Source organism: Sminthopsis crassicaudata, chromosome 6 (assembly GCF_048593235.1).
Source record: "Sminthopsis crassicaudata isolate SCR6 chromosome 6, ASM4859323v1, whole genome shotgun sequence".
NCBI classification, from domain to species: Eukaryota; Metazoa; Chordata; class Mammalia; order Dasyuromorphia; family Dasyuridae; genus Sminthopsis; species Sminthopsis crassicaudata.
In genome coordinates this window covers 186,662,447-186,685,884 of record NC_133622.1, presented here as the reverse complement: position 1 = coordinate 186,685,884, position 23,438 = coordinate 186,662,447, and the positions used below count along the sequence as shown (strand labels likewise).

The window sequence follows — 23,438 nt, the reverse complement described above, 5'->3', positions numbered from 1 at the left end:
GTGTCTTCATAGCATTTCTCCCCTCCCCTTCCCCTCATGCAGCCTTCCTACTTCAGACCCTCTTTATCTCTTGTTGAACTATTGCAGCAACTTTCTAATTGCTTTTCCTGCTTCAAGTTTTTCCCTTTTCTAATCCATTTACCATATAGTTGCCAAAATGACAACATTAGGGCATAATCATTGTCGATAAGTATTTAGCCAAGCCGAGGATAACAAGTAACATGAAAGTTGCTCATTAGGAATTTACATTCTAATGGTCTGATCTTGCCACTCCAATGATTGAGAAACTCCCATGGTCCCTATTACCTTTTAGATCAAATATAAGTTTGACTTTCTAAATTGACATGTCAGAAGCCAGAGCAAACAGATCTTTCCATCATTAATTTATATTACTCTTCTTCACATACAATATGGTCCAGTTAAACTGACTTTACTGTGCCTCATGGGACACGGTACCTGATATCTCCTTACTATTGTATTATATTCTGTGTCTAGAGCTTCCTTTAAGGCTTAGCTCAAGTGCTGTCTTCCACATAATCTTCCCTCCCTCCCCCAGTTAATCTTGTGTCTATTTTATACCCCTTTATGTATACGTTGTCTCTGCTGCACTGTAAGCTTCTAGACAGCGACTGTCTCATTTCTGTCTAGCATAATGCCTAGCACTTAGTAAATGCTTAGTCTGAACTACAATTCTTCTGTGGAGTTCTGTACTTTTTGGGAAAATAGGAACTATGTTTTAATTATCATTGTATCTGCTGCAGTACCTATGTAACATATGTATATATAAGTATATGCGTGTATTTATGTGTAAATAAATGTATAAATATACAATTGCCTTTTAAAATAATATCCATAAATCATGTGATAGTTTCATGAATGTGATTGTATGACTGGAATTTATCTTGTCTTTTTAATGTATGTGCAAATATATAGGTATAATATATGTTGTCATCTATAGTAATATATCCCACATATCTCCTATGAGCAAAGATATAGGTATGATATATATTGTCCCTCTATAGTAGTATATCCCATATATATCCTGTGTGCGAATATATAGTTATGATATATATGTATATATTGTCCCATATATAGTGGTACATCCCAAATACCTCTGTCTGTGTAATATACATTATATCCCACATATTTCCAAATATCCCATGTGTTTATACATATATGTGTATATATGCATATACATAAATACACACTTATGAATGGATATAATGAATTTCATTCATATAGCTTTATAAGCATACTTTATGATGATTGCTAAAAGAGATAGTTATATTTCTCCAGGAACAAGCACAGAATCTTGCATATAGTTGGTGATTAATATGTTTGTATTAAAAAATAGTGAATGATATTTTTGTACCAGGGGAACTAAGTTGAAGAAACCTGAATAATATAATGCCTCCAGGTGGTGCTAGATAGTAAACATTTTATATAAATTATCTTTAAATTTGACTCTTGGTTTCCATTCAGCCACTAGGTGGCAGTGTAATATTAGTTTGTTTCCTAACCTGACAAACGGAGGGAAGTTTAATCATTTTATTCCACTATTTCCCTGACTAATTTGGCCCGTAAATCAGTCAGTAAACAAGCATTTATTAAGTGTCTGCCTTGTGCTAGGTTATGAAACAGGACTGGTTTTGGAATTTTGCTAAATTCCATCATGATGCTCTGAAGTTGTAGACTACCCCTTGATTAAAGAGAGGCTATGGACAATTTGGAGTAAAGAGGAGAAAATTAAGACTGTTTTCATACTGAGAAATTGCTGTGCAGAATAACTTAGTTTGTCACATATCATGCTTAATATTATAAAAGAATTATTGCTTGTCTTATGGAGTGTCAGGATTGTATAGAATAAAGGTTAGGAAATTTTATCATTGATTCTGGCTTTCTCATTTTGCTATAACATCTATCTGTATTATATTTCATCTTATTATGGTTGATCCATTATTCTAGCCTAACAAGATCTTTTTGGATATTTATGTTGTTGTTTGACATTAAGTATCCCTCACAGTTTTGTATCATCTGCATGGAAAGCATGCTAGTCTTTCTCCTTCATCCAAGCTATTGATAAGAATGACAAACAACACAGGCCCATGAAGTGCCTGAAGGACTGCACTCAAGACCATTTTCCAAGTTGTCATTAACCCATCAATGATGGTGGTGCTTTGAGTTTGGTCAGCCAATGAGCTAACTAATACAAAGATGGTATAGATACCTTTTCATTTCTCCTAGAAATACATTGAGAGTTTTACACTTGAGTTAAGGAAAAAATCAATGAGTTCAGGGTGAGAAAGTTGAGGCTCAATGATAGTTTGTATAGAAAATATATGGAGATTTCAGTGGCCTTGAAACCCACTAGTAAGACTTTAGTCTCCATGAACAGAAACAGTGGTGCCATTTCAAGAACTATCATATGGAAGAGAGTTTTAGAAGTTCTTTTGTCTGTATTTTGAAGGTAAAGAAACTGAGACCTAATGAAGTCATTTGGTCAAGATTATGCAAGTAGTAAGGAACAAGGTTGGAATTTGAACCTTTGTCCTCTAACTTTAAAACCGTTCTTTCTGTTATACTGTACTGTACACGATCAATTTGTAAAGAACAGAATAACTTTTTGTCTGTTTATTCTATATTTATTATAGGATTCTTCTTAAAGAAACAGACACTAGAGCTGGCAGAACATAGGCTCTTAACTCCTTCCTTGCCTTCCCTGGAACAGATTAAGTTACTGGATGTCTTCCTTTGACAGTACTTTTGAAAATCTGTCTGACTGCTTAAATGAAACCTTCTCTGCCTGCCTCAGCCAGCCTCCTTTGATCTCACTTGAACGAATGCCATTCACTTAATCATTTGGTATTTAATCAATGACAATTTTGGTATTATATTGTTATTTAATACTAATACTACTAATAATTTACATTTCTAATAACTTTACAATTTTCTAAGAGCTATTACATATACTATTCATGTGATCCTCATAACAACATTTCTGAAGTAGAAAGGGATTGTTGTATTATGCTCCCCATTTAAAACTAAGGAAATAGGCTTGAAGAGGTTAAGTATTTATGGACCAGAACCAGGACTAGATTCAAGGTCATTTGACTGCGAGTTGAGTGCTCTTTCCTCCAAACCATGCTACTTCTTGTATGGTAGTGATAGTGGTTTGGATTTTTATTCAATTTAAATTGGAAATAATTATTAATCTGAATATACAAGACACAAGATGAAAATGGATTTACATTTTACTAGAGAAGGGATTCAACATGTACACAAATAAATATAAAGTAATTTGAATAGACAGAGTGAATTAACAACTGGGGGTAGAGCAGGGATCAGGGGAGGCTTAATACAGGACCTTAGAACTGAGCCTTAAAGAAAGAGAAGGATTTTGAGAGATAGAGATGGGAGGAAGTGCACCCTAGTCACAGAGAATGGGCCGGTGCAAATTCAGAAGCAGGAGAAGGAATGCCCCTTTTGAGAAACAGCTGTATTAGTGGTTATCCTCATATCAGGCCTTATATCAGGTTTGATTTTAAGAAGAAATAAAATTAAAAAAAGAAATAAAAATAATAAATATCCTTAAGTCTTGTCTCTCTAGCAAGAATTTGAGTTTTGTGAGGGCAGAGATTTATCTTACCTTCTCCCCAAATGTTTAACACAATGGGTTTGTCTAGAGTAGGTGTCAATAAATACTTGTTGAATTGAATTGTGATTACGTGTAGCTCATGATGTCAGTGTCAGACCATGAGTTATTTTGCCCTTACCTTGACCACTCTGCTTGCTTTCAAGTATAATTAAAGGATTTTACCAAAATACGTTGGGTCTTTCCTGATTACTTCAGCCCCTTTCTGCTCTCAAGAGTTTGAGGGCAACCAAATAAAATGACAAATTCAGTTTTTAATTAAGAACATCTTAAGAAAACTAATAGTAGGGGGATATATACCCATAGATAGATGGAGGCAAGCTCTTTGAAGCTTGGGGCTATTTCCATTTCTATTCTGGGCATTAGCACAATGCCTGGCACACAGTAAGAACTTAATAAATGTTTATTGAATTGAATTGAATTTTCTTGGCAAGGGTCACAATTTTAGAAAAAGCTTGTCTCCATCAGTCACACATGGTTTTGGATCATTGTACAAAACCCCTCTTTTAATATATGATTTGATTCTTATTTTTATAATTATGTTGAGGTATTTTATGTGTTCCTCAAAGGCAGGTGTGTATTGATATAGATTATTACCTTCTATACATATCTGAAACACTTCATATAAATTGGTTTGTATATGCAAGTGCATTTTTATAATGATACTTAACTCATTTTTACTCTCAGAAGCAGTCTAATGTACCAGAAGCAGGTGCGTGTTATTGAACAATACCAACAAAAAGGAGATCGTGTTTTAAAAAATGTGTGTGTGTGTGTGTGTGTGTGTGTGTGTGTGTGTGTGTGTGAGAGAGAGAGAGAGAGAGAGAGAGAGAGAGAGAGAGAGAGAGAGAGAGAGAGAGAGAAAGAGAGAGAGACAGAAACACAGAGAGAGACAGAGAGACAGAGACAGATTTAGACACAGAGACAGAGACAAAGGGATTAGTTATGAAGTTAGGCATAGTGAATGTTGTAGGAGCAAGGTCTAAGATTGAATAAAGAAATTAAGGTTCTTCTGTGGTCTGGATAAGTGAAGCAGAAGAGAAGACAAGATTAGAAGAGGTAGTATGTCCCCAATGTCTTCCTTTCTCTTTGTGGCCATGAAATAAGTACATTTTACCCAATGTTTTTATTGAGTTGAGAATAAGCAGTATTAGGCAAAACTGCATTAGCAGAAGGCAATTAGTTCCATATGATTAATGTTGTAAATGTGTGATGGCCTAAAATGTTATAATGAGTTTGGTAATGTCTTGGGTTTTGGTTATTACAGTGCTATTATTTTATTATGCCTGCTGTGTGAGAGTTCTCCACCTTAGCAAAGCACAGGACTCATGAAACTACAACAATAAATTTAAAGATGGCCCATAGTTTTGTACACAGCCTTCTATTCTTACAGTTAAGTGCTAAAGGGACAAGAAAATATGCATAGGGGGCAGCTAGTTGGCACAGTGGATAGAGCGCCAGCCCTGAATTCAAGAGGACCTGAGTTCAAATTTGACCTTAGACACTTAACAGTTCCTAGCTGTGTGACCCTGGGCAAGTCACTTAACCCCAGCCGGGGGGGGGGGGGGGGAAGAAAACATGCATAGGGCCTTAAGAAACACTGGTTTAGACTGTCTATAAACAATAACTGTAGTTTATATAAATTGAGGTCCTTGTCCACTGTGCAATGAGTTACCCTATGACTAAAAGAAACAGAGCATTCTTGATATAAATGAAACCAGAAGACCTAACTAACGAAGTTTGAGCTAAGTGGATCCTTATGGATCATCCTTGGTGGGACAAATAAATGAGTTGGCTTTATTATATGTTCAAAGATAATAAGAAACATCCTTTTATATAACTACTTAGTCAACTTGTTGTGAAGTACTTATTATAAGCATAAACCAAAAGAGCATCATGAAGGTAATTTCAGCTTGTGTATGTGTCAGCACCTGTACAGAAGATGAAGAAGTGAAGAAATTATATGAAAAATTTTATCTTCCAGAGTTAAGTCAACCTGTATTTTAATATTTGATGACTTTATGCAAAGGTAGGATAGGGAAGGATAGTTAAAAAAAAGATGGAAAATACAGCTTAAGAATAAAAATGAAAAGAGGCCAGAGGGTTCTAGACTACTCACAAGCCTCTCATTCATATTATGAATATTTTATTTAACTAAAGAATTAGAAAGGTACTAAACTAAACTAAATTATAGAAAGGTACCACAAAACATCAAAAGAAATGAAACTGACTGTATCATATAAGGCAGGAAATAACTAGTTACCAATGTAGGAGTCATTTTTGAATTATGTGTCTGCATTGTCAGACCAACTTGTTAGAACAAAGGTCAAAATCAACCTATGCCCAGAGACTATTCACAATTAAAACTGCTTCAGTCTTATTCAGATTATTGATTTTTATACAATCTCACATCATTTAGATTTCTTCCCTCACTATTTCCTTCATCCATGTCACAGATAAGGAAATTGGCCCTTCTCCTTGCTAAAGTTAGCCCCCTCTATATGCCCTTCATTTAGTTTTCTCCAGCATATTGTCCACTCTATCATCCTGACTTTTTCACTAATCTTCAATCACTATTCACTGGCTACTTCTTTACTTGCCTTTAAACATGCCCATGTTTTTTCTGTCATTAAAAGTCTTCACTTTATCTGACCATTCCCTCTAACTACTATTCTTTATTGCTCCTGGGTACCCTAGCTTCTCCTCATTCAGTTCTAAACTGTGGGCGGTTTGTTTTCCAGCCTCATCATTCAAGTAAAACTGTTCCTCCTAAATTGCTTATGATCTCTTAATCATCAAATTAAATTGCTTTTTTTTCAATGCTTCTTCACTTCTCTATACACTTTGACACTTCCAGCTTCCCCCTTCTTTTATACAATCTCTCCCCTCTAAATTTTTGTGACTTTTCTAACTCCTGATTTTTCTTCTACCTCCCTGATTGTTTCTTTTCAGACTTCTTTGCTGGATCTTCATCCAGATTGCATCTGCTAATAATAGGCTGCCTCCACGAAGGTTTGTCCTGGGATCCCTTCTCTTTTCCCCCTCCATACTATCTCACTTAGTGATGCTTTCAGTTTCTATGGTTTCAGATATCATTTCTAAGCATATGGTCCCTCCATTTACTTATAGCCCCACACTCTCTCTCCTATATTGCACCATCAACCCCTTTTGGACATCTTGAACTTGATGTCCTTTATATACCTCAAACTTAGTGTGTCCAAAACAAAATTCACTGTCTTTATCCCCAAATCTTCCCCTCTTGCCAACTTCAAGATTACTCTTAAGGGTACCCTCACTCCAGTCTCAAACTTGGCATTCTCTTTGACTCCTCCTTCCCTCTCAATCTGTTGCCAAGATTCTCTGCCTTCCTGTCAGTTCAGTTTTCCACTCATGTAGCTTCCAAACTGGTGCAGACCTTCAATCACCTTGAACCTTAACCCTTTCATTAGCTTTCAGATTGGTTTTCTTATCCCAAGTCCATCACTAGTCTAATCCATTCTTCACTCAGATACCAGTTATTTTCCTAAGAGCATATCTGACCATGGTACCTCTCTCCCCACTTCCGTAAACTGGTGGTTACCAGTCACCTTCAAGATCAAAAGTAAAATCTTCTGTTTGGTTCTTAAGGGACCTTTACAAGATGCTTCCATCCTACATTTCCAGTGTTCGTGCACTTGCTTGCTCTCTATAATAATATGTGATTCAGTAACACTGCCCCTTCTTTCTGTCTTTCACCACGGGAGCTCCTGAAACCTTTGAACCCTCTCAAGGTATCTTGGGGTTAACTGGCTAGATTTCTTTCTTAAGGACCAGGTCTTAAAACCATTCTGATTCTAATTGACCACCAAGAGGTCCTAGGCCAAACTCCATTTGGTCATTGCTTGTGTCCTGATTGATTCAGATTGAATGTAAATAGCAGTCATTTCTGTTTTGGCCAGGAACCATGAGCTACTGCCCTCTCAGATCAAACAAATAATTAATTTGGGTTCTTTTTTTTGGACTAGTTGTAAGAGGAGATTCTTTGCCTCAGTTGCTCCCTATCCTTAATCACTGATTGAGTGCAGCCTCGGTCAAACTGAGACTTGTTGAAGACTTAATTTAAAAAGACCAAGGTCTCCCACTGGCCAGGGCCATCTTCAGAGTCTTGGTCACTACCTGGCCACTGGACCCAGGTGGCTCTGGAAGGGAGAGTGAGGCAGATGACTTTGCCCAGCTCTCCCTTTACTTAAATCCAATCTGTGACTTCCATGTCACAGCATCCCTTCCCTGATGTCATGGTCCTCTTCGAGAAGGAGGGACAAACAACAGCAACAACCTCCTGAACATGACAGTTGTAGGTTCTGTGGGAAAACAGGCACAATATTGCTTGTTGGTGGGGTTAAGAATTGATATCGCCATTCTTTGAAACAGTTTGGAATCATGTCCCAAGCCTGTAGTCCAAAGAGTTATCAGAGAAGAAAAGGACTTATAACAGGACATATAAATGGATGAATGAATATGAAATAACTGAAAGAGGGAGAGTCCACCAACAAGTGAACAACATCTAAATTCCTTTCTCTTATATTGAAGGTCTTTCACAATTTGGTGCCAGTATACCTTTTCAACTTTTCCTCTCACACCTTCCCTTTACACACCCTCCACTTCTGCCAGCCTAATTTATACTCACTCTGCCCTAAGCATCCTTTCCTCCTCCCTGCTTAGATTGTTCTTTCCAGCTGCAATTTCTAAGCTCCTGCATTGGTTCTTAAATTTCCCTTTTAGCTTTGTAGTTCCAGTTTAGAAGTCATCTCCATAAAGTATTCCCTGATTCTCCCCTCCCGTTTTTCAGCCAAAAGTAATTTAATCTGAACTCCCTTTGCTTGTGCTTTGTCACTTTCTGCTTTGAGAATTGGTCTTCTCTTCTCTACTGTTCTCTGTTGAGGGCATGAACTCCCTTATTATTTGCATTTAGTGTAGTGCCTTGCTCACAGTAAGTGTACAAATACCTAAGTGAATGAGTGAGTGAATGGCCCAAAGTGTTTTTTAAGGAGAGCTTATTTGTAGCTTTGTGAAAAATGTTGTACAAAAAGAACATGCAGGTTTTTACCTGGGAGACAGGCCTGCCTTCCCCTCTAGAGCCATATGCCTTCCTGCTGCAATCACTTCAGCAGGCTCCATCTATCAGGAAGTCAGGAGGAGCAAAGGCATCGTCAGACCTGAATTTTAATGGGAAGCTTGGGAGCATTTTAGTCCCTGACTACTTTCTCTTCATGATCTTATTACTTTTTAAACTTATTTAATAATCCTTCCTCTATGCAGATAACTCCTAAAGATCCATGTTCAACCTTTATCTTCCTCCTGAATTCTAATCCCATATCATTAACTGTCTGTTGGATATTCACCTGGATATCCTGTCATTAAACCCATCATGTCCCAAACAGAACTTTTTCTCTTTCCTGTTAAACCCACTTCTCTTCTAAATTTCCCTTCTTCTAATGAGTTTATTGCCATATTTCTAATCAAACAGGTTCAAAAGTTAGGAGTTGTACATTCATATGTAATCAATTGCCAAGAATTATTGTTCCAATTTACAACACTCATAGAATTGTCAGCATAGCTTAGACGTGCAACACATTTCAGCTGAACTATTGCAGTAGTTTCCTAATTGGCCTCTTGGTCTCTAGCTTCTCCCCTCACCAATCCATCTTTTCCACAGTGACCAAAATGGATATTCTTAAAGCATGGCTCTGGCCATTTCACTCTCCTGTTTTAAGAGTTTCAGTGGTTTCCTCTTGCCTGTGAGGTAAAACAAAAATTCTTTACATTTTAAGCCCTTCAAAATATAGCTTCAAACTACTTTTACTGACTTATTGTGCTTTAATCATGCAAGAAGCATTTATTAAGTGCTTCTTATAGTTCTATGTAGCAGCAGCAAGATGACACAATGGTAGAGCTCCAGGCCTGGACTCAGGAAGACTCATTTTCATGAGTTCTCATGCAGCCTTAGACATTTTATAGCTATCAGAAGAGACAACATGGATATGAATAACAATATAAAAAATCTACATATCTTAAGGACAAGATAATTTGGGGAGGAAATAAATTGAATTAGAATATTACTATGAATTCATATGTTAGTTCTAGGGCTCATTAGGGGTGTTGGCTGGGAGATTGTATCAGCTCTAGCCTATGAGTCTGTGAATGAATTTAGGTTTTCAGCTGTCAAACATCACGGAAGGTATTCTATAAGAGCATTAGTTATTGGTTAGGTAACTTGAAGAACACATAATAAGTAATTCCTATCAGAAATGAAGTAGGGGAAAGCAGAGTGATCCAAGTTAAATGAGTACAGCAGGCAGAAAAGAGAAATTTGAGCTGGAACATTTGGAAAGAAAGTGATGATTGTTTTTGATAAAGGTAATTAAACTGCCTTTGAAGACAAGCAGACATTTGTGTACCTTATTTTCCCTTTATGATGAGAGGAGTTTGGCTTTGGGTTTCCTAAATTCTTCTTTTAAATTTCCAAGATAATGAATTATGGAAATTTTACTGAGAAGACTAAAGAAATGTAGGAACTAGAGGTTACATGTATGTATCTGAGATGGTTTGAAATTTAAATTTTTATTCAATTCTTAAGTTTCTTAACTTTCTGTGACATTTGTAAAGTTCCTGAAAACCAGCCTATGAAGAGAACCATTATGTTTGGGGTGATGTAGCTCCAGCTAGCTACTTGTCATACCTTCAGGAGTTTGGGTGCTCCCTCCCTTGGTAGGCTTTGCAGAGTCTCAAGGCCATCTTCAGTAACTCTTGGCAGGGCTTTACTCTCACTACTTCACAGAAGAGTGCTCAGTTTATTTCCTTTTGTTCTTCTTGAGTCATGGGTCTATGATGAAACTGAAATCCTAAGTCCAAAGAGAAAAACTAAAAAACATTTTTGTCTTTTACTTTCAGAGTTCAAAGTTTGGAATTGGTTTGCTTCCTACTCCACAGCGTACCTCTACTCGGAGATCGTTTGGAAGATCCAAGAGATTTAGTATTACTCGTTCACTTGATGACCTTGAGGTAATTTAACTTTATGTGGTGTGTGTGTGTATGTATATCTGTATATGTATACACATACACACAGTTTCATATATGCATAATTTAATTTAATTTTCATTTTCTTCAGCTAATGAAAATTCACTGTTTTTCTTTTTCCCCTCCCAACCCCATTGAAAAAGAAACAAAAATATGTAACAAATATGCATAGTCAGCCATAATTTCCTGCTTGATTATATCCAAAAAAGTTTCCTGTCTCAGTTGTTACCTGGAGTTCACCACCTTTCTGTCAGGAAAAAGAGTTCAGCCATATCTTTAAAAAGTTAACAAAATAAGAATCATAGAAGGAGCTTGAAATTCTGTCTTGTCTAACTTGTACCCGTCCTAGAATCTTCTCTATGATCTACCTGATAAATGTCTTCAGGACAGAAGAATCTTCCATTTTGGGGTAGGTCACATTGTTAAAAAAATTTTTTTTTTACCCTAGAGCTGGGCACAAGCTAAAACTTCTTCCAATTAAACATCATGATGCAGTGTCTTTTATTCTTGCTGGTGCTAAAGACAGATTTCCATTCATTTTTCTTAGCTTTGCTCTCTGGAATGAGGAACAAGTCTTCCATTTGATGGTGCTTCACATAAATTAAGACAAATCTCATATTCTCACTAAGTTTTCCCTTTTCCAGGCAAAACATCTCTATTTCCTTTAATCCTTTGTTGTTTACCAATGTTGTGTTCCAAGTAGAAAACAGTACTCTGTGTCCTGTCCATGACAGAACATGACAGAGTACAGTGGGACTTCCTTCCCCCAAACACTATGCTTCTCTTAAGATAGTTTGAGAGCTTGTGACCATTGCCTCCCAGATGTACCAACTAGCTGACCCAGATAAGACATATTTCTATACCCAACTGAATGTATTTGTTATCCTTCCTTTGAACTAATTCTGATGAGATTAAGGCTCAAGTATTGCCTCCCCCTTCAGTGTAAAAGCTCTTTTGTGCCTCTTTTATGTGAGATAATTTACCCCATTCTTCATCTCTTTTTCCCCCTTTTGCCAGTGTGTTCCTCTTTCTCACCCCTTAATTTTTTTTAGATTTTATTATCCCATCATTTGTACTCCACCCCTTTGTCTATGTACTCCTGCTAGATTCCCTAATAATGATGTTCTTCAGGTTTACACGTATCATCTTCCCATGTAGGAATAGAAACAATTTAACATTATTAAATCCCTTATGATTTTTCTTTTCTGTTTTCCTTTTTATACTTCTCTTGAATCTTGTATTTGAAAATCAGATACTTTATTTCAGTTCTGGTATTTTAATCAGGAATGCTTGAAAGTCATCTGTTTCATTGAATAGCCATTTTTTTCTCTTGAAGGATTATGCTCACTTTTGCTGGGTAGGTGATTCTTTGTTGTCATATCACCTCCTTTGTTATTGGAAAGGTCATATTCCAAGCCCTTTGATCCTTTAATGTAGAAAGTGCTATCTTGTGCTATTCTTTTTTTTTTTTTTATTATAGCTTTTTATTTACAAGATATATGCAAGTAATTTTTCAGCATTGACCCTTACAAAAACTTTTGTTCCAATTTTTCCACTTCTTGTTGCCACCCCCTCCCCCAGCTGGCAGGTAGACCAATACATGTTAAATATGTTAAAGTATATGTTAAATACAATTTATGTATATTTATACATACAGTTATTTTGCTGCACAATCTTGTGCTATTCTTACTGAGGCTGGCCATAATACCTGAATGGTTTCTTCCTGGCTGCTTGCAATATTTTCTTCTTGAACTAAGAGCTCTTCTTGGATTGGGTGTAGGGGCTGACATTAATTCCCACTTTTCTTTGAAGCTTTACATGTAGCTGTTTTGACATTGTCTTTTGAGTTTGTATTTATGTTTGTTCTTTCCTGTCCCTGTCTCCATAACAAGTTTTTATGTTCTTTTAATTTATATTTATTTATAAATTTATTATTTATTTTAGGTTCTTTTTATTGTTGTTTTCTCATTTCTCTACCTATTTCTTGACTTTTTACTTTATATTAAAGTTGGGCTCTGCTCCCGGGATGGAGGGATCATTGTCCCAAACTTCAGGGTTTTTTCTCTGCTGTTATTTTCAGAGCTAGTTTTGGGGCGGCTGTAAATTTTCAGTTTTTACAACAAGAAGTTTGGTCACTGCCCTCTTGGCTGATGCTCTGCTCTGTGAACAACCACAAGCATTTTTTTCTACCCTGGGATTGTGCCTAGGGATCCTGCCATCGTTAGTGCTGCTTCTCTCACTGGGACTGTGATCTGGATCCATTTATGGACAATATAACAGATCCTGATCTCAATGCCAGCAAAGGCTCTCTCCTTCTGACCAGTTGTTTGACTCCCATAACATTTGCAGACTGAGAGCTCAGAAATTGTCACCAACGATTCCGTTATCTCCAAGGCCTGTTGCTGACTTGCCAGGATGCCTGTGTTGGACTATGCTACATTCTCACCCCAATGACTTCTGACCTTCTAAGTTGTCTTGGGCTGGGAAATTGTTTCACCCCATTCTTTTGTCAGAGCTACTGTTCCAGAATTTGTTTTGAGGTATTATTTAAACATTGGAGAGAAATTTGAGAAAGTTCAGGCAAATCTTGTCTTTATTTTGTCATCTTGGGCCCTCCTGACATTTAGGCTTGGTTCTTTTTTTTTTTTTTTTTTTTTTTTTTGACTTACCTTATCATATTGTGGGTTAATCTTATGCTTGCAGTTCATTTAAACCACTAAATCTTTTAAAATTAATTTCTTTCCATCTGCACGACTTGATTTTATAATCTTGAACTTGATTTTTAAATCCAAGTTTAGAAGATATGTCCAATAAGAATCTGGTAAATATTACCTGAATTTTGTTCCCTTGAACAGATTAGCTCTTTCCTGTGTACACACTGTATATAAGTCTCATTTATCCTCATTACATTTTATTTTATTAGATTGGTACAATATTTTAATCTGGGAATTTATTTTTGAATATTGACATTTATCTTCATTAGATTTTATTTTATTAGATTGGTACAATATTTAACCTGGGAATTTATTTTTGAATATTGATCCTGACTTTTTGTCATTTGAAAATTTAGTTAACTTGGCCATTTATGTTTTTATTTGATCCACTGAACCAAATGAAGATCCCTGGGATACTCCACTAAAGATTTCTCTCCAAACTGACATTTAATTATGAATGACTACTCTGTATCTAAGCATTTGATCAGTTCCAAAGTTCTTCTTAATGGTACTATATTGCCTAGCCCACATCTCTTCATTTTTCCCATAAGAATGGCATGAATGATTTACTTATGTAATCCAGGTAAACTTTTTATAACATTCTCCAGATGTTTGAGTCTGGAACCTCTATCAGGAAAAGAGATGAGATTAATTTGGAATAATCTGTTCTTAATGAACATAAATTGGCTCTTTGTGATCACTATTACCTTTTTCATAAACATTCTTATAATAATCAATTTTAAAGTTTTCCCAGAAATTTCTAGTTTTTTTTTTCCTTCTGGAAATTAAAACATTTACCTTTCTCCAAATCCATAGTGCCTTTCTCATGCTCCGTTGTCTTTCCAAGGTCATGGAAAGGGAATCTCAATTGAAAGTTTATCTCATCTAGGTGACTTGACCTTAACAAGAACAACTCAGTACTTTCTTGCTCTACCTTTATTTTATCTTAGGCATCAAGTCTCTGTTAGCCACATTTGTTCTGTCCTTTCCATCCAAAGATTGTTATCCTTGGCCTAGAAAACAGAAACAAAATAAGAATTCAGCAACTCTGCTTTCTAGAACTCTGTTGTCTGGTGTTACAATCTCATCTCCTCATAATAATAGTGATCTTTTTTCTTTGAACCTTCTCTTTTCACTCAGAATGGCCCCATCTACAGTGTAGTAGTGTTAGTTTCAGCTTCTTCTGAGAATTGACCCTCTAGACATTCATTTTTTTAAAAAAGCTATTTTTTTATTATGAACTTAAGTATCAGTGAACATGTGTATTTCAACATACAAAGAGCAGAGAAAAAGGATTGTTTGGAACTATGAACTTCTGTTACAAAGACTTTTTTAAGAGTCTATATTAAATGAATACAATAGTAACAAAATTGTCCTGCTTGTCAATGTCCCCTTCTGAATTTCCTTCTGCTCTTTTCTATATATTCTAAAATATTTCCATTGGCTCTTTTTTCTTTTCTGATTTTTCCATCTTTATCAATACCCATCAACTCCTCACTAGAAAAACCCTGACCCATAGAAGCCCTTTGGCTAACAAATAAATATAGTTTTGATGCTGTTTATAAAAGACCTTACTGCACATTTGTATTCATTCTCTGTTATCCAGTCTTCTTCTGTCTTCTGTTTGGCTTTTTAAAAATTTAAGTTTGTGGATCTACAGAGATTTCTTCAGATAATTCAATCTTCTCTTTTTTTCCTGCCTCATCAGAATTATTTTTCTTTGTTTCTAGAATTTTATTATTGACAGCTTTCTCTATCTCATAGGTTGATTTCCTCTGTAAAATTCTAGTTTATGCTATCTTTTTATCCTTCTACACCCTTTGAACTCTGGTCTCCCAAAATCTATATATGGCATATTTCAGACTATTCTTGATCTTTTTCTTTGTTACAAAGTCAAAGATAGAATGCTTCTCCCAAGGTTTATACCATTTCCATTCTTGCAATCAATTTCTGGAGATTTCTTGGGAGAGTTACTGTTGACAAAGTGGAGTATTTTTTTTTAAATGACAAATTTAAGTAGTTTGTGTGTGATTCAGTGAAACCAGATTTGTGTTCAAATATAAATCCAGCCTTAGAATCATTGTTGATTAGTAGCATAGTGCAATAGACAATGATAACTTAGAAGACTCAGTTTTAATCACTGACTATCACTCACTTAATCTCTCTTGATTTTCTCATCTTTAAAATGAGGGTTTGGGCTTAGATTAACTCTAGGATCCTTTTTAGCTATAGATCCTAAAATATATGCACACACATATACATACACATATGTATGTTTGTATGTATTTCTCTCTCTCTTTTTCTCTCTCTCTATATGTATATATATCTGTGTCTCAGATTTAGGTATATTTTCTCTCTGTTTACCTTACATTGTACATGTTGTATCCTCTCACTAGGAGGCAATCTCTCTTAGGCCTTGACAGGAATAAATGCTTAGCAAATATTTATTGGATTGAATGGAATATAATAAAGAATCAAATTGAAACTGATGTACAGAGAGAACTGAGTTGCTGAAGGTTATGGGTTAAGGGTTAAGTTGGTAACTTGTGTGTTAAAGTCTAGTGTGCTTTTCAGTGTAGCCATCATGTTTTAATTGGAACATTTAGCATACCTTAAAATCTTTGGGTATGTCAAGATTGAAATTTTCTATCTTGCACTTTTTTGTTTCATTTTATTATGAGAATCATGTGATGAAATTGAAATTTAATGATTTTTGTGTTGGTTTTATTGTGAATTTTGAACTGTTAGTTTAGTTAGATAAAAGTCCCTGGCTACAGGGTTACAAATAATTCTAAACAAAAAAGAAATGTGGTTGCTGATAAATGAAAAATCAAAACTAATAAACTTTATATTTAAAAAATGATAGTTTATGTTCTTTATTAAGCTTGTATATACATTTTTCTATTAGTTTCAGCAGATTTTTAAAATTTTTATTTGTATATAAATGTAATTGGTAGAATATTTAAATGCTAAGCATATAATGCCTTTTCATTTCACAAAGATGAAATTCCAATTTGTGTATGTGTGTGTGTATGTGTGTGTGTGTAGGAGCAGAATGACAAATGAGAAACTAGAAATCTTTTCTATACTCAAAATATATGGAGAATACTCTTTGGTTTATAACCTTGCCTCCTTCTTGGAGTAGTGACTCCAGGCTTTTTTGTCTTGTAATGTACCCTACCCTGTCTTGCCTATTTAGTTAAAGTTGGAGAAAGAATAAAGATGAAAAGAAAGTATACAGTTACAACTTTACTTTTCATTGAATAGGGGAAAAAATTCCCAAAGTTCTTCTTCCTTTTGGCATGGAAATAGGCAACAGACCCTGGGAGAGAGAAAAGGGGTATAATTCAGGGGCTGAGAGGCTGGTGCCCTATAGCCCAGTGTTTATTGCCTTTATGATCAAATAGCTATTTGGAATTATGGAGAAGAGCAGAGGCTGGAAGGCATCTGAGTGAATAAGTAATAGTGAGTATAGTATCTTTTATGTGTTTTGCACTCATGCAAGTTGGCTATTGTTTAGGACAAGAAAGAACAGCTTTTTATCTGAGGGCTGTCTCGAGAATGAAATTACAGTATCTCGGATTTAGAAAGGCTGTCAGAGGACATATGGTTTAACATACACCTGAAAATAAATTCCCACTGCAACATTTCCAATGATAATATATTTGAATGGCCTTTGGCTATAATATATATTATTTTCAAAATTCTAGAAGTAAGATATACAGTAGATTTTATAGATATATGTATATATTTGATAATATAACCAGGAAATCATCATCTTTTTTTTTACTTCTTTATTCCTTCCTTTTCTTCTTTTTTATTTTAACTTTTGTTTTAAAACATAAATTATGATTATTTTTTGTTTTTACTTTGACTAAATTGTCCTCTCTATACTTTCCTGAAAGTATACCATATGTCAAAGAATTAACCTAAAAGTCTAGTTGTCTTCCACAAACGTAGCCTGCCCTTACCAATCTTTCCCAGGTTTCTGAAGTAAACTGTCTTACTCATTTTCACCATTATTTCACCATCACAGATACATTAGAACACACTGAAAAAACTATTCACAGACTTTTGAGTTTAAGAAGGTTCAACTAAATAGGGACTATATAGTTTATAAAGCAGAGGTAGTTAGTTAGCAGTAGGGATGGGCTTATAAAATATACTCCTTACTTTGTTTTTTTTTTAAACTATTGTATTTCTGATTGTGTTATGATAGTTTTTAGGATGTATGAAATATACTTTTTGTATTTTGCACTAGAGTAGAGTGCTTTATCTATGCTATTTTGAAAATTCCTACTGACTTCTGGTCAGTATGTGAAACCAAGTCAAGCCTGTTCAGGGTAAGCTGAGTTGTTGGATAATCAGCTGGTACATAGTATGTAGGTACATAGAAATTAAAAAAAAAAGATTTATGAAGGTGATAGGGGATGATCTAATCTTATTCTTAACACTTGGGCAAATGCTTTAACTTTTCTTTATCTTTGTTTCTCCATCTGTAACATGAAATATTAATACTTTACACTTCCAATCCTATCATATTTTTGGCATGTTTTACTTCCCAGATTTGATGTGGAACATTTCTTTGTCATCTGCCTTGAGTCTGAAATTTTGTGGAGACACAAATAGCTTTTTGTTCTATTTGTTACTAATTTATTTGGCCAGCCTGTCTCTAAGAGAATCTTGTTGAAATTATGGTCTGATTGCACTTCTCTTTGTTATTCTTTGGCAGGCCTCAGATTACAAGGTTATGTTAGAGCTCATTTGATTGGAGGCGTGTTGTTTTTGCCAGTGTCTGAGTAGCTCCATTTCAAGTACCACTTACTGTACTTTCTTAACAATTTTATCCCAAATTGTTTCTTAACTTCAGTTTTCTGACCAAATCTAGATTTGGATTTTTTGTTATTTGAGGAATTCATTTTGTTCTCAGTTTTATTGTTAATTTGTTTTGTTGTTGAGAGAAATGGAGCTACAGGGCTCAGTGAAAGGAAAACTTTTTAGTCTACGTGACTTTGGGAATGTTTAATCTCTTCTTAGTTTTCTACAATATAAAATGGAAAAAAAAGTCAGCATCTTGTACCTAATACCAAGCATGATTATTAGAAGTAATGGAAAAATATGTGGAAAACATTTAATATATGCTTACCATTTACAACTATTTCATTCTAGCCTCAAAAACACTCTATGCGCTATTTATCATTACCCTATTTTACAGTTGAAAAAACTGGGGCAAGCAGATCTAAAAGACTTGCCTAGAATCACATGTTGGCAAAGTATCTGAGTGGATTAGAATTCAGATCTTCTTGACTCCATGCCTATCTGAATCTAGCCAGTATCACAGCATACAACACTTGTTCAGCCAGGATAATGTATGCAGTATCTGCCCTTTGGGTTACACACCTCAGTGTGGGCCAGATAAAAAGGACCATTTTAAGTGATTTAAACTACTCCATCCACTATGACACCCCTAGCAGGCATTTGGTAAAGGAACTTTTTTATTGTTTGTAGACTAGAAATGTAGACTAAGAGATCATTATCGAATTTCCACAGCCTACAGACAAGATTGTACCAAAGTACTAGATAGAAGAAAATCTATCCTATTTTTCTATACCCTTAGAGAAAATGATTTTGAAACTTATTTTGGTATTTCATATTAATGTCCAAGCAAGCAAGTCATAGAAGTGAGAAAGGTATTACTTATAAGCAATAATAATAATTAACTCAGTTGAAATATATTAGGGAAGAAATAATAAAGAATGTGAAAAGAATTTGAAAACTTTATTTTTATTGAAGTGGGAAGAGAAGAATGTGAATATTTTATGTGAAAGTACATACTTTAAGATCAGGAAGCAAGAGCCTGGAGAAAGAAGTAGAAATTTACATGGTTAATGTGTAGAATTAAAGTAAAATTATTAGAGGACATCCATAGTTGTGCATCAGAGAGCTAGTAAGTGCTGTGGCAGAGAAAAAGGGGAGGGAGATTCGTTCAACAGTCTGAACATTAAGTAGACTTCATCTGGTCTGAGTATGAATAAACAAACAAATCCTTGACTTTCAGTGCATACTAAATAAAAACCTCAAAACTCAACCTGTCTATTAAAGTCCTCCATTTTGTTTTTCAAAACTACTTTCTAGATTTATCTCTGACACTTATGGAGGGCTCAGATTGAAATTGTAGGAGTACCAAGGCAACCAGAACCACAATGTAGATGCAAAAATAACTTTTATTAAATATTTTTAAAGAAAAGATTACATGGAGTAGAGAAAAGTGGGGAGTCTCAGGTTTCTAGCAGCAGGAAGAAGGTTTGGAAAAGAAACTTCATTGGCTCAATCTGGAAGGAGATTGGGGTAGCAATACCTATCTCAAAATAAATATGTGAGTAAAAATTGTTAATAAGAACCAAATCCATCACAATTGATCATGTTGTTGTTTCTGTGTACCATGTTCTCTTGGTTTTGCTTGTTTCACTCAGTATCAGTTCATCTAAGTCTCTCCAGGCCTTTCTAAAACCAGCCTGCTCATCATTTTTTATAGAACAATAATATTCTATTACTTTCATATACCACAACTTATTCAGCCATTCCCCAAATGATGGGCAGCCACTCAGTTTCCAGTTTCTGGCCACTACAAAAAGGGCTGCCACAAACACTTTTGCATATACAGGTCCCTTTTCCTTTAAGATCTCTGTGGGATATAAGTCCAGTAGTAACACTGCTGGGTCAAAGTGTATACACATTTTGATAACTTTTTGAGCACAGTTCCAGATTTCTCTCCAGAATGGTTGGATCTATTCACAATTCCAACAACAATGCATTAATATCCCAGTTTTCCCACATTCCCTACAACATATGTCATTATCTTTTCCTGTTATCTTAGCCAATCTAGGAAGTGTGAGGTGATACCCTCAGAGTTGTTTTTTTTTTTTTTTTTGCATTTCTCTAATCAATAGTGATTTAGAGCATTTTTTCATATGACTATATGTCTTTAATTTTATCATCTGTAAATTATCTTTGCATATTTATCATTTGGGGAATGACTTGTATTCTTATAAATGTGACACAGTTCTTTATATAGTTTAGAAATGAGACCTTTATAAATCACAAACGTGGGTTTGTCTTGATAGGTAGACTGGTCCCCAAATATTTTATTTTCTCTAGTTATTTTAAATGGAATTTCTCTTTCTATCTCTTGCTGATGGACTTTATCTATAATACATAGAAATGTTGATGATCTGTGTGGTTTATTTTATATCTTACAACTTTGATAAAGCTGTTTATTGTTTCCAGCAGGTTTTTTGGGTTATTTTTGAGGATTCTCTAACTATATCATCATATTTGCAAAGAGTGATAATTTTATTTCCTCATTGCCTATTTTAATTCCTTTAATATCTTTTTCTTTTCTTATTTTCTAAAGCCAACATTGCTAGCACAATGATGAATAATAATGGTGATAATGGGTATCCTGGCATCCTTGTTTTACCCCAATCTTATTGGGAATGTGTCTAGCTTCTCTCCATTACAAATAATGCTTGCTGTTGATTTTAGATAGATATTGTTTATTATTTTAAGAAAAGCTCCCTTTATTCCTATGGTCTCTAATATTTTTAATAGAAAGGATGCTGTATTTTGTCAAAAGCTTTTTCTGAATCTGTTGAGATTATGATATGATTTTTGTTGGTTTTGTTATTGATATAGTTGATTATAGTAATAATTTTCCTCAACCCTGTATCCCTGGTATAAATCCCACTTGTTCATAATGCTGATATATCCTGCTGATAAGTTGCTGTAATCTCTTTGCTAATACTTTATTTAAAAATTTTGCATCAATATTCATTAAGGAAATTGGTCTGTAATTTTCTTTCTCTGTTTTAGCTCTTCTTGGTTTAGGTATCAGTACCATCTTTGTGTCATGGAAAATTTGGTAGGACTTCTTCTTTACCTATTTTTTCAAATAGTTTACATAGGATTGGAATTAATTGTTCTTTAAATATTTGGTAGAATTCACTTGTGAATCCATCTGACCGTGGAGATTTTTTTCTTAGGGAGCTCATAAATGGATTGTTCATTTTCTTTTTTCTACAATGGACTATATAAGTAATATATTTCCTTTTCTGTTAATCTGTGCAATTTATATTTTTGTAAATATTCATAAATCTAAATTTGGTTAGATTGTTGGATTTGCTATTTTTGTAAATATTCATCAATCTAAATTTGGTTAGATTGTTGGATTTGCTGCCATATTGTTGGGCAAAATAGCTCCTAATTATTGCTTTAATTTCTTTTTCATTGGTGGAAAGTTCACCCTTTTCATTTTTGATGCTGGTGATTTGAATTTTTTCCTTTCCTTTTTTTGTAATTAATCAAAGATTTATCTATTTTTGTTAGTTTTTTCATAAAATCAACTCTTAGTTTTATTAATTAGTTCAATAGTTTTCTTAGTTTCAATTTTATTAATATCTCCTTTGAGTTTCAGAATTTCTAATTTGGTATTTAATTGGGGGCTTTTAATTTGTTCTTTTTCTAGCTTTTTAAATTGCATGTCCAATTCGTTGATCTTCTCTTTATTTTATTCTTCTAAAAACTGCTTTGGCTGTGACCTATAGGCTTTGGTATATTGTCTCATTATTGTTATTCTCTTGGATGAAGTTATGGACTGTTTCTGTGATTTGTTGTTTGATCCACTCATTTTTAGAATTAGATTATTTAATTTCCAATTGGTTTTTAGTCTATCTTTCCCTGATCCTTTATTGAATATAATTTTTTTGCATTGTGTTCTAAAAAGTAAGCATTTAATATTTCTGCCTTTTTGCATTTTATTGTGAAGTTTTTGTGTCCTAATACCTGTTCAATTTTTGTTTAGGTGCTATATACTGAGGAGAAAAAGGTATATTCCTTTCTGTCTCTATTCATTTTTCTCCAGAGGCTGATTATCATATCTTGGTTTTCTAGGATCCTATTAACCTTGCTATTTTCTTTCTTATTATTTTGTGGTTAGATTTGTCTGATTCTGAGAGGGGAAGTTTGAGATCCCCCACTACCATAGTTTTGCTATTTCTTCCTGCAACTGGCTTTATCTTCTCTAAGAATTTGTATGCTCTACCACTTGGTGTATATATATATATATATATATATATATATATATATATATATATATATATATATACTACTTTATTGTTTATGGTATCTTTATCAAGATGTACTTTCTTTCTTTATCTCTTTTAATTAGGTCTATTTTTACTGCCTTCTCTTACCTTTTTCCCTAGTGTTTCTACCTTTCCTTCTATCCTGCTCCTCCCTTTTCTTTTCCTGTTTCTCCTCTTTCTTCTTCATAGGGTGAGATATATTTCTATACTCAACTGAATGATTAAGTTATTTACTGTTAAAGCCAAAACCAATGAGATCAAACTTCAGACAATGATCAAACCTCTACCTTCTTCCTTTGATTGTAATAGGTCTTTTGCACCACTTTATATGAACTAATTGTCCTATCATGCCTCCCATTTCCTTCTTTTCCAGTACAGACCTTTTCCCACCCTTAATGTCTTTTTCTTTGACCTTGTCCCATCAGAGTTGATTCACAACAACATCCACAGTCCACATGATGGCCCCCTCTGTCTGCCCCAGTAAGAGATACAGTTCTCAAGAGTTACCATTTTCCCATCTAGGAATGTGAATGGTTTGATCTTTAAATAAATAAACACACACACATATGTATGTATGTATTTTCCCCCGTTACCTTTCTATGCTTCTCTTGAGTCCTGTGTCAATAGAATACATTTTCTGTTTAGTTGTTGGTTTTTTTTTTTTCAGTATAAATTATTGGAAGTCTCTTACTTCATTGCCTCCCCTGAAAGATGATGCTGAATCTTGATGGATAGTTAATTCTTGGTATTGCAACCCCAGGTCCTTTGCTTTCCAGAATATGGCATTCCAGGCCCTCCAATCCTTTACTGCAGATTCAGCTGCCAGATTCTGGCTAATCTGACTGATTTACAGTATTTTTTCCTTGAGATTGT

The 23,438-nt window shown here is 34.6% G+C and overlaps 1 protein-coding gene across 1 annotated transcript in view; it reads left to right on the top strand.

Annotated features, from left to right (window-relative positions):
• Positions 1 to 23,438, top strand: part of RGS12 (regulator of G protein signaling 12) — a 208,328-nt gene that overhangs the window by 38,901 nt on the left and 145,989 nt on the right. Inside the window, 1 exon segment of the mRNA XM_074274976.1 lies at positions 10,583 to 10,693. Within this exon segment, the coding sequence (XP_074131077.1) occupies positions 10,583 to 10,693 (111 nt within the window).